This window comes from Lissotriton helveticus, chromosome 5_1, assembly GCF_964261635.1.
Source record: "Lissotriton helveticus chromosome 5_1, aLisHel1.1, whole genome shotgun sequence".
NCBI lineage: Eukaryota > Metazoa > Chordata > Amphibia > Caudata > Salamandridae > Lissotriton > Lissotriton helveticus.
Window position 1 is genome coordinate 632,221,631 of NC_136065.1, and position 12,780 is coordinate 632,234,410.

Genomic DNA, 12,780 nt, shown 5'->3' on the forward strand with positions numbered 1-12,780 from the left:
CAGTTCCAGAATGATTAGATTCCTGAGAAGGATATCCTAATCTACTTGGTAAACTGTGAACCCTCCCAGGTGGGGTAAAGAGAGGACCCTGGGGTCTTCTCCCTCACCTTCAGGAGGATTTGTATTGTCCTGGTTAGAATCATCTTGATCCTCCTGGTCAGCATCAGAGTCTAGGTCTTGGATGTTTTCACCTCCTTGCCTGTCCTCTTCTGCTGCCCCACCCATCCTGCCTGCCTCATCAGACCCTGGGGTCTTTCTGAGATCATCTAAAAGCAGAGCCTCTATGAGGCGTTGAGTTCTAGGGGTTTTCCCTGTCTTCAGTTTTCTAGATGCGCACACATTTCTCAATTCCTGAAAAGTGAGATGGTCATACTTAGTTAGCCTGGAGCCACTAGCTTCAGCTCTTGAAGACATACTAGTGTTAGGTGGTTTAGGAACCTACCTAACCTAGTGGGAACTACTAAACTCTCTTGAGTTGTAGAAAGGGTGTGCTAGACCCTTGACTTACCCAACTCTAAGTTCAGTAGAACTTACTTTATTCTAGACTTGTTTTATATGTACCTAAGTACCTATAGTGGTTTTCAGTCAGTCACTCAATGAGATTATCAGGTAAAGCAATAGCAAGCTTGAATCCCAACCGCTGCACACCAATGTGAGAAGTTGGCTGCAAACAGCATTCGCGACCAAGAAGAAAGCATCGGGAACGGGCAGAACAAGCAATTCCGCATGTTCGTGGAACTTTTGCGTGCTCGCAGAGATTTTTTACCATTTCGCAGAGCTTTCCGTAGCGCAACTACGCAAATTCTGTCCACCCCTACCATTTTTATCAGGAGACCTGGGAGAATGCTGGGAGGTGGGAAATTTGTGCTGAAATGGTGGCCCCACAGAAAAATGTGATTTTTTTAGCAATATTTGAGTTTTGCAGGGGATTCTGGCTAAGAAAACGGGGGATCCATGCAAGCCATACTTCCCTGGACTCCCACCGGGTCTCTAGTTTTCAGAAATGTGTGGGTTTGGTAGGTTTCCCTAGGTGGCCGTTAAGCTCGGGACAAAAAAAACTCATGTGACCCCCCCTTGCTAAACCAGATCATTTTGTGATAGGTAATTTTGATGTCTACACAATACATTTTGGGTCCTTGTCTGTCACAGGTACTTGCCCCAACCACACAAGTGGAGAGGTGTGGCTGACTGGTTAGAGGCGGCAGACCTGTAAGCAGAGAATGGCCCAGGACCAGGGTTCTATTCCCGACGCGGCAGGGTCTTGGACCAGGGTCAACGGACTAGATCATTTTCGCCTCAGTGCCTACTCTAACCAGGGAGCACACTCGGTAACTCTGGGCATTAAGCTTGCCTCATCTCTACAACGGCCCCCCACAGACGCTGGGGATGCCTGGTTTCACCCTGGAGATACCCAGAAAAGGGACCATCTCACAGGGAAAACCAGGACGGGTTCCGCAGCGGTCTACAGCGCCAGGACACTCGGGTAGAGTAACAGTGCGCTTTACAAGTATCCCACATTTACATTTACAAGTGAGGTACCATTTTGATTGGGAGACCTGGGGGAACGCTCGGTGGAAGGAAATTTGTGTCATCCCCGTGATCCCACAACTCTTCCACGCAAAAATTTGAGAAAAATTTGACTTTTTTTCAGCAAAATGTGAGGTTTGCAGGGGATTCTGGGTAGGGAAACTTTGGTGGGCACATGCAAGCCATACCTCTCTGGACTCTCCCTGGTTTCTACTTTTCAGAAATGTGTGGGTTTGGTAGGTTTCCCTAGATGGCTGCCGACCCCAGGACCAAAAATGAAGATGCCCCCTATCTATCAGAAAACGTCCTGGTTTTGAAAGGGGGGCATCTGCGTTTTTGGTCCAGCGTTTGGTGGCCATGTAGGGAAACCTACTAAACCCACACATTTCTGAAAACCAGACACCCTGGAGAGTCCAGTGAGGTATGGCTTGTGTGGATCCCCGAACGTTTTCCTATCCAGAATCCCCTTCAAACCTCAAATTTAGCTGAAAAAATCACTTTTTCTTCACATTTGTGTGTGGGATGACTGTGCTGGTCCATATGTCCTACCACCCAGCATTCCCGTTGGTCTCCCGAGTAAATTTATACCTCACTTGTGTGGCAGTCTAATGCAAACTCAGTTAAAAACCTATTTTTTAAAAATGTAGCACTTAGAATTTCTGGTGGTATACCCTTAATCCCAATGTTTTTGGCCCTTCCCAGTCACAAGGTAAAAAACACACGAAGAGAAGACCAGGTCTGAGGTGGTGTTGTGTCCAGAGTGGAGAATGTGAATCACACGGAAAAGTGTGTGAAAGGAAGGATTGAGTGCAGCTGGGCCTAAAGAACCATCAGACCACCCATTTGGCGGTATATCATCATATGGGGTTTATTATGGTGGTCGCTCAATGTACCGCCTATACCATCAAATGACGGTGCAGGATTGTAAAGCGCCACATTTCAGCCCAGTCGTACTCAAAATGTAATCTGGAAATAGTGCAGTGCTATAGAAAAAGTGCTTACTTAAGATTGACTACCTAAACTGAGGAAGATGTGTAGGTGTCAAGATTAAAAGACACGCCTAGTAGTAAGTGAGTGAAACTACATGGTGGCGCTGTGCAAGGTGGTCGACTAGTTTCAGCTAGGAGGAGTGTTGACTCCAGCTTTCATCAGGACCTTTAAGACAAAATATGCTACTGCAACATAAACAATAAAGGGGTATACACATATGGAAAGGAATGTAATACATCCATATCATACAGTGTACTTTAAAACTCATGTATCACCCCACAGTTTGGAACCTCAGTTTCCAATGACGACAGGAAAAAGATCTTCTCCCCAGCATTGTGTGGGTGACGACCTCACCTCGCCCGGCAACCGCTCGGGAAATTGAGGCCCCGCTCTATCCGTCGGTACCCGACGCTCAAAAACGAGCGGAAGGGAAGGTCTTCTCTTCGTGTGTTTTTTACCTTATTCCCAGGGGCATGAGTTGACAGGTCGTTAAATCATCTCCCCTTTGACCCTCTGCACATTTGTTTTTTTCGTTTTCCTTCCCAGTCACAGGCATAATGTCCCAAACCATTCATTCTTATTCGTTGCTTCTGAAGAGTGAATGATTATGTGCTGCAGACAGAAGAAGCTTAACTAGCCCCAAATCTGAAACAGTAAGTGGACACCTATGCTGAACACCGAGGACTGAGGAAGAAAGCATGGGGATTGGTACCCCATTTCACAAGTACTCTAAATCTGTATTTCTATTATGTACAGATCAACTCAAGATGCAGTTGTGTAATCTCTTCCATTGAAAAAAAATTATGTTTGAAACGTTATGCTGCTAACCAAATAAAATGTAATCTACTCAACTGCTCAAGCCGACCAGTCAGACTCAGAGTCTGTTCCTTCCAGAGACCTTTGCCCAGATTTACTACGGTTTTGCGTTGCATCTTCTTTATTGCACAGCCACCTCACAAAATCTTTTTGGGCATTTACTAAACTACGTAAAGCCACTTTGGGTGGTTTAATGAACACAAAGTAATCTTGCCTTACTTTACACCGGGCAGCGTTCCATGGGTTTTGACACCATCCCAGATTGATTGAGGTGTGCAAGTGTACAAAGGTGCCTCTGTTGGCACTAGGCAGCACACAGAGCCCCAGCGCTAGGAGACTGCAGATAGGTGCCATATCTTAGACGATATGGCACATTTCTATTGTCTGCCCTTCATGCAATGCAGCGCAGCAAGGCAGCAACTTTGCCTACTGCCTTGTGTTGTGTACAAATATAATTAAATATGTCCTCTAGCCTCTCACTGTAGGAGCTGAGAGCGAGTGCTACTGAACAAGATAATGGTAATATCCACTTTTTACAGTACCTTGAGGTCCCAGTATAGAGACTAAAGGTGACTAAGAAGCGGTTAGTATGCAACTTGTCTCCGCCACTCACCTTGGCAACTTGGGCCAGACGACGCAGGGAGTTGTGAAAATGCTGGCTCTCCTCGTCAGTTAGACAGCAAAATGAAAGATCCTAAAAATACACAAAAAACACATTTAGGAAATCTTCCACACCATCAATAAAAACCCTTAACTCTGTGCACCTTTCTGTTGCTCCCAAACTCAAAATCCTCACCCGACTAAGGCCTGCACACAGCTAGGCATCCCATCCTTGTGGCACAAGGTGAAACAGAAAGTAGTATTTACAAGTCACCGCTTTAAAAAATGGGTTCTCTATATAAATATCATGGGCGTCATTTATGAGGCTATGCGTCACTTTTACGCCGCTGGTGCGTCACTTTTTGTGACGCACCAGTGGCGTAAAAAGTGCGCCTTGTTGCGCCATATTTACAAAGTGATGCATCTAGGTAGATGTGTCACTTTGTAAAGCCCTGCGCCACATTATACCTGCGCCAGGTATAATGTATGCAAGGGGGGCGTATTGACGCAAGAAAGGGTCGTGGAAGTGACGCAGTGAAATCTATGTGATTTCACTGCGCCACTTCTAGGAGACAAATACGTCAATTTCTTATGCCTGCCTCACAGCAGGCGTAAGACTGACACAGGCCCTTCACATGGGGCTTGCCCCATGTGAAAGGATAGATTGCTGGAGTTGCGTCACTTTTGTGACACACTCCAGCAATGCGTCACTTTTGCGCCATACAGATACGTCAGAAATACTGACGTATCTGTAACTCCTTGCGCAATGATGCGTCATACTGTAAATATGGCGCATCATTGGTGTTGCAAGGAGGGCGCGGTGAAAAGTGATGCATCGCTGTTTTCACGCAGCGATGCGTCACTTTTCATAAATGAGGCCCCATGGATTTACATATATATCTTGATACAGATAGGATGATTGTGGGGGTGCTTGACAGGAACTCTGACTTTAAATATACTTTGTATAGAATCATCTGCTGTGTTGTGGACTTTAAGGGTTCATAGTGGCTGTGGAGGAGTATTTTGAGCCTTTGTCATGTAATATAACAAGTGTGTTATATTCATGGTTAGTTTGCACTCACATATACTCTGTGTGAATAAAATATGAAGAGAAGAAAGAGGATTACAAATCTTGGTGATTAATCAGGCTTTCATATGTATTTTAAAAAATAGTGGGCCCGATTCACAGAACTAACTTAAGACAAAATCCTAAACTTACTACTATTTTGGTATTCACAGAAGGCACTTACTCATTTTGGTATTCACAGAAGGCACTTACTCATTTCGGTATTCACAGAAGTTGGGAGTCCTAACTTTAGGACTCCTAAATGCCTTCTGTGAATACCGAAAGTCTTAAAATTAGGATTTTTCTCAGTTTAGTAGTAGTGAAGTTAGGACTCCTAACTTTAGAACTCCTAAATGCCTGCTGTAAATACCGAAAGTCTTAAATCTTGGATTTTTCTCAATTTAGTAGTAGTAAAGTTAGGACTCCTAACTTTAGGACTCCTAAATGCCTTCTTTGAATACCGAAAGTGTTAAAATTAGGATTTTAGGATTATTGTCGAAGCTGTTATCAGGTCCGACGTGGCCTAAGATCCCACGATATATAGTGAGGTGCAGAAGACACTGTGTTGTAATTGTTTGAGATGTTTTGTTGGGGCTTATTGTGAGATGTCGTCAATGGTCCCAACTGAGATAGGGAACTTTGTGGGAATGGGACAATTGTGAATAGTGTGGTATAACTTTTTGCGCAGAAGTAAATCTACACTCATTCAAGTGATTCCCCCCAGGTCGAGGTTTCATTGTGAGAGTGCGTTCTTGAGTGATTGAATTCTATTGATTCTTTTAGAGGAGCAGCCAATTGGTGTTTGAAAGGGAATGCATGCATGCAAGGAAATTCTGAAGGAGGGTGAGCTGCTGCAAGGAGCAAGAGTGATGTCGGAGAGTGCCGCTCTGGGATAGGTTGGATTAGATATCTGAAGTTGCCTTGCTGGTGAAGACCTATGAAATTTGAAATAAGTGTGTATTGTCGATGTGAAGGATAAAATGAAGTGTTTCAAAGCAATTGGAGAGATGTGTAGCGGAGATGTGTATGTCCCCACTAGAACGGGGTAAGAAGAACCCCCAGAGGAAACGCCAGCTCACTATATGGCAAAAAATGTAGGGCTTTACACTATCATTTGGCTTAATATTTGGCATAAGATCACCGAGAAATAGGATACATTGACATTTCCAAGCTAGGGCCCATTAAATTTGAGAATAATTGATCATTTGAGGGGAATGTTGTATGCAACGAACCCATAACCGCACAATTTGAAGCACTTGATGCATGAATGCGTGCCGCACATTCCAAGCAGAGGGATAGCTATCAGGGGAAGATCAAAAAAGCTATGCGTGCTTAACCAAACACACTATGAGATGAAAAGCAAAAGGGATGGAGAGTAGACATGATCGAGAGAGTGAGATTGTACCCTGAATTAGTCACCAAGGGGGATGGGAAAAAATAGGAAGAAGGAATTAAAGAGTTATGGAGGTGAGGGACAAGAGGACAGTGATGTGGGTGATAGGTTTTTGGATGGATTGTTGGCGGAACGCATACCTTTTTGTAGCCAGTCATACCTTGGGAATGCGGAAAGCTCAAATGCCTCTAGTACCCCTAAGGTGCTCCAGCTCCAGTGGCTCCCAACCAGAGTGTGGTAGGGTTTATTTCAACATGGACGTCTCAGGTGGAGAGGAGAGAAGAAGTGCAAACAGGTGCCTCAGAAGTCTCAAGACGGTGTGATTCAAATCCTACTGCAAGAATTCTGGATGCTCTCACAGTACCGATAACCATTTGCCCTATTTTTCCCACATATGATACAAATCCGAGGGAAAGCGGGGCCCAAGGGATGCCTGTAGTCAAAGAGGGGGGGGGGGGTCTCACAGAAAAAGTAGAAGGTCCTCATATGAGGTTTGTTAATTTAACACCAATGACTGGAAGCACTCCTTGTGTGGTGACTGTAGATTCCTCAGCAGTCCAAATTGGGTCTGAAACTGTTAGGCCACTTTCTGAGGTAACTGGGATAGACACGCTTATTTGGGAGACACTTCTCAGAGGGCAGAATAGCACACCTTGAAAAACAGGAAACACACCGAGTTTACCTGAGAGCAAAGCCAGGGAACTATTGAGTCAACCATAAAGGTAGATTTGATGGTCATGCTCAAGTTGAAGACTGAGTTAGACGCAAAGATAAGTGGAACCTTGTAGCTTTATTGTATAGACTCCAACCAAACTCAATTAATTGTTGTTCTTGAGTAAAGATGTCACAGAAGGACAAGGGAGGTGCATACAAAGTTATCTGAATTAACCAGCAAGTTTGAGGTTGACATATAGAAGACTAAGGCATTGCGGAAAAATCAGCTTACTTGTTTTTAGTGATCAAGACATAGAGAACTGGAGAATTCCAGGACTTAAAATACAGATAAGAAAACTGATATTGTGCATTTGCATTTGGAGTACTTTGGATAAGTGGGAAGAGAGATGGGTGAAAAGGAGAACTGCTAAAGAGAGGGATCAAGTGTTCAAGCCTTCCCTTTGCGATAGGTGCCAAGTGGAGGATATGTACATGTACCTTGGAGTAAGGGTGATCTAGCTGCATTTACCAATGACTTACTGAGATTGAGAGAAAAGCCTGTAGATTGGTACAAACAAGTCGATCGTTTTGTGAAAATATCTAAGGTTTTGTAGATTAATCTCAATACACTGTTTGCAATTGTTGTTCCAAGTGATTTGTGGGTGGAGTGTAAGATAGCCTAAGAATGGCCAGATGTAGAGCCCAAAATGGACCCAGTGATACATGGTCCGTTGCCAATAGTAATGAAGAAATATGATCAGGTAATTACGTGGTTAAAGGCTAAGGTGGCCCGCAGGATGTTGATTGGGTCAAAATCGACAGAACAACATAGGAACTTAAGGAGACTATTATTCACATCTATTATGGCAGGCTTTAAGTAGTATAATGGGATTGAAGCACTTGAATCGAAAGAAATAGGACAGTTTGTGTCCAAATTTGTGATGTTGTTATGAACTGAAATTAGCTTGATCATGCAACAGCATTTGATCTGCTGGCAGAACTAGTCTATTGACGAGATTCTGCGTTATGCCAAACACTGTAACGATGAAATCGATATGAGACATAAAAGGATGTGATAAAAACTGAGGTTAGTACAGAGGAAGGCTGTACAGACAGGGGGTCAGGGTCCGCCTTGTGGAGGAAATGTTGCTCCTATGACAAAACCTTATCAGCAAGGATTCCCAGTGCAGCAGGGTGGAGGGATGCTAGGCCAAGGAAGAGCCCGGGGTGTTCTGGTAGATCCTAAGACTGGAATTGATGTGACTACCTTAAAGAAAACCAGTCTTTGCCTTTATTGCAATAGGGTGGGGCATTGGAAGCACGAATATCGCTTAAATCCTGCCAATCAGGATCAAACTGGGGGATCAGATCAGATGCAGGGAAAGGTTGTGTCACCTCAGAGCATGCCTAGGCCCGATCCCAAAACATTGGAGGTCTGCAGGGCCCTGTGGCACCGGTACTGCAGCCTCTGATGCCGCCGCCATCTTCACAGAATGTCCCTTATGACAATTTGCATTTCGGCTGTATCCCATGTATGATACACTCCATGACTCTGGTACTGTTGTTATGATGGTACTTGAGGGAGGAGGAAGACTGTACTCTTGGCGCAGTCCTAGAGATAGACCAGAGTGGATCTAATGTCAATGCTGATGTAGATGGTCACAATGTCACTATTTTGGTCAATACCGGTGCTAACTGCTCTCCTTTAAGAACAGCAGAAGCTCCCAACCTACCCCTCTCAGGAAAAATGATCCAGGTAGTGGGTGCTACAAATAGGAAGTTATCAAACTCCTAGATAGAAGAAGTTCCCATAAAGATAGCAATCTTTGAGGACCATCATCAATTTGTGGTGTGTGATCTTAGAGAGTCAGTGGCAAGTGCAGTCTGGGATTTTACAGGAAAGGACATGCGACTCATCAAGGGAGTTGAGCCTATTTGTATACAAATTAATCCCAATGTAAAATATCTGGGAAAAACCACAGTACAATTTGATGGCCAAGACCATTGCTGGGTTCACACCTGTTATCAAGTCTATGATTGAACAGGGAATTTTGATGGAGATCCTGGGGAATCCACACAATTCTCCCATCTTGGGCTTTCATATGCCTAGCGGTAAGTACTACATAGTGCAGGATCTCCCCAAAATTGATGACATGGTTGTCACTTGTTGTCCCGTGGTACAGAATCCATCAATAATACTGTTTCAGATCCGATGTGAAGCTGAATGGTTCACGGAACCATCTGGCTGAGAATGGACATAATGTGTTTTTTAATAAGCTGCAATACTGTTTGACCGAAGTCTTATATTTTGGCTACTGAATTCCAAAAGGCTTCAGAAAGGTGTTACAAGAGAAAATATTGGTGATCATGCAAATTAATCTGCCACAAGCCAAGAAGGAAGTCAGAATGTTTTTGGAAATGGCGGGCTACTGTCACTAGTGGCTAAATCTCTCTAGAGGTTGATACACAATGATGTGTCTGATCCAGTACCTTGGGACAACGATTGTTTGAATGCATTACTGGAGTTAAGAGAAAGCCTTTACCATGCTCCAGGACTAGGAATGCCAGATTACGATAAAGCGGCTTTGCTCTTTTGTCATGAAAGGGAGGGCTGTGCTCTCTCAGTAGTGACTCAAAATCATGGAAGTGCTCATAGACTAGTTGCCTATTTCTCTGCTACTCTGGAACCTGTAGCGTCTGTGCTGCCCTAATGTCTCAAATCTGTTGCTGCAACAGGTGCCAGCCTAGAAAGATGTGAAGGCATTGTGATGGGTCATCAACTGACTGTGTATGTCCACACTCATTGGAGTTGCTAATCAAAACTAGAACACAATACTTGTCGAGCAGTAGGCTCAAACGCTACAAGTAAATCATTTTAGCAGCAGAGAATGTCACTTTGAAGCAATGTTCTATACTTAATCCTGCCACACTGCTGTCACAGCCCGATTGTGAGGAGAAAAATACTGAAAGAAAGGATGACTGCCTTAATGTCACTGAACTATGGTAAGCCATGACCTGACATAGCTGATAACCCATTAACCGAGTCTGATCAAATAGGGTTTGTCTATGGCTTATGTTTAAGGTTTCGTGAGGGAAATTTGAGAGCTGCCTATGCTGTCTGTACTGCCTCAGGGTTAGTGGAAGCTGCTTGCCTTCTAGGAGTATTCTCCTCACAAGTGGCTGAATTGATTGCTCTGACACGAAAGGAGGAAAGGGGCCTCCGCAATTTGTGTCTAAAGAGACTGTTGGGTACTCAAATGTAAAATCCAGAGAAACATTGGGCGCTCCTAAACTAGGACTGAGTAATAACACATCTGCCCCTACTGCAGGCCGATTGTTTTTGCCACCAGAAGCAAATAATTTAGTGGTTGTTCTCACTGGTGTACCATTGCTGAAAGGTAATGCACATGAATCTACTACGGATTTATTAAGAAAAGCAAAATATTGGCTAGATTGTAACCAGTGGGAAAATAGCTTTAAAGTATCACCCCATATCATCATGGCAAGACGCATTGCTTGGGTAGGACCAAACCCTAAATAAATCGAAGGTGACTGTGTGGTTGTAAATTTTGATAGAGATGATCTAGCGGGGAAGATATGCAGGACTGCTCACCTCGGGTTTCAGGGGGCATAAAGGTTTTCCCCCTGGCCTTTTTTTACCCACCAAATAAAGGGAAAACTCAAAGAATTGGGACCCCTAGGGATAAGACAGGTTTTGGGGGTACATCTACTAGAGTTAGTCAATATGTAAACACCTCAAATAATGGGAGAATACCATCTGGTGCTCAACTGGCAAGGAGCCAGGTAAATGTACAGGAAGGAAGTCCCAATCTTTTGATGCAAAGTGTAGAGGGACGTAATAATCAAATTGAAATTAGATCATCACCCCCTACCACTCTGGATGAAAATGATTGACTGAATACAGTCACCTCTGACCAGAGTATTAACCCTGAAAACATTAAGCCCTGTAGTTCAAGTAATCACAATATGTCTAAGTTTGTTATCCTGAGCTGGAATATTGCTGGCTTAAATCCTAAGAGAGATGATCCCAAGTGGTTACAGCTGATTAACTCATATGATCTGGTGGGGCTCCAGGAGACCTGGGATACGGAGGGGGAATGGTGGCTGGATGGTTTTACATCTTTTTCACAGCCAGCGGAATCTTCTTCCTCTGGTAGAGCAAAAGGGGGGCTTCTTCTGCTATTTTCTGTCATATTTCCGTGGTTATATAAAAGGGTCAAAGTGGGTACACCCCATTGTCTAGCAGTAGAACTAAGGGATCACAATTCCATTAAGCTTTTGGTAGTAAATTTTTATAACTAGGCAGATTGTTTAATTGGAAATGAAAATCTGTTAATTTTAAAATCCTTTTTAGAGGAGTATAGGAAAAATCAAACCACTTATCATCCCATTATTATTTTGGGTGATTTTAATATACATCAGTGCAGGCAGGATTGTCAGGGGAGATTGAAGGGTGGTGATCCCACAATGTATGCCGTTCCTCATTTTGAGCATAATAAAAGAGGGGAATGCCTGGAAGAGGTCCTAGCAGTATGGATCTCTATGAAGCCAGTACAACTGAATTAAATAATAGGATCCCAACCTTCACAACCAGAGGATGTAATACTGTGATTGATTACATTTTCTTGTCCCCCTCCTGTTGCCCTGTGTTTATTTTTATAGTGCAAAATATTCGCATTTTAGTGATCACAGTCCGGTCATTTTAGAACTAAACAATGAATGTGGTTTGGGACGACCTACGAGTCATGCAAGGGTGGAGGTCTGTATCAAACCGACTGATCAGGGCAGAAGGTTGAAATGGAATAAGATTATTCCTGAAATTTTTGTGGATACTCTCTTTTTGTTGGTAAATGACATGCTGGGCATATGTTTAGATGTAACATCTGAGGGCATACTGGTAATTGAGGCCTTTACAGCCATCTGTAAACAAATATCCTTGAATTTAATGGCCCCATGTAAAAGGGGGCAACAAATGGCTGAGAAATGGTTTGATTCTAAATGTTCACAGTTATTGAGTGCTATAAAACAGATCCCACAAAATAGGACTAAATTGGCCATACGTTGAAAGGATTATAAGTTAGCTGTAAGAGCCAGGAAGAATGACATCAGAAAGGAAGCTTGGGAGGCCTTGATGTCGGTTGATGTTCTTAAAAATAGTCGCAGTTTCTGGGAAATTGTTAATAAGCCCTTTTTTTCGGACAAAGGTAAAACCGTGGCTGAATGTAACATCACCGAAGCACAGTAGCTAGCCCATTTCGAGGCTATATATGAGACTCCTGCACATACAGATTCTGTATCCTGTGCTGTCCCAAGAGACTTAACCCCGCCTTTGAGCTTTAGTGAGGAGGAAGTAGTACTGGCCATCAAGGCTATATCCAGCAATAAGGCGCCGGGACCAGATGGTGGTCCAGCCGATTTGTATAAAATGTATCCCGTTTTCTGGGCAAAAGTTCTGACTAAAATTTTTAATACGGCAGCAAAGGGAAACCATCCCCCTTCTTGGGCTACATCTATTATAGTTCCCATTTTTAAAAAGGGCAGTAGAGGAGATGCCCGATGTTATAGACCGATCTCCCTAATCGATTCTGCTGTTAAGGTTTTGGGGAGGGTGGTGTTAGGAAAATTGACGGGATGTTAGATGAGAACAAGGTAGTATCGAATTTTCAATATGGTTTTAGAACTGGCAGGGGGACACAAGACCAGTGCCTTAACT

At 43.6% G+C, this 12,780-nt stretch overlaps 1 protein-coding gene across 1 annotated transcript in view; it reads right to left on the reverse strand.

Annotated features, from left to right (window-relative positions):
* The window catches only part of PRODH2 (proline dehydrogenase 2), a 447,859-nt gene that overhangs the window by 255,080 nt on the left and 179,999 nt on the right, over positions 1–12,780 (reverse strand). The window contains exon 5 of the mRNA XM_078643011.1: positions 3,947–4,027. Coding sequence (XP_078499137.1) covers positions 3,947–4,027 — 81 coding nt within the window. The remainder of the gene's footprint in view (positions 1–3,946; positions 4,028–12,780) is intronic.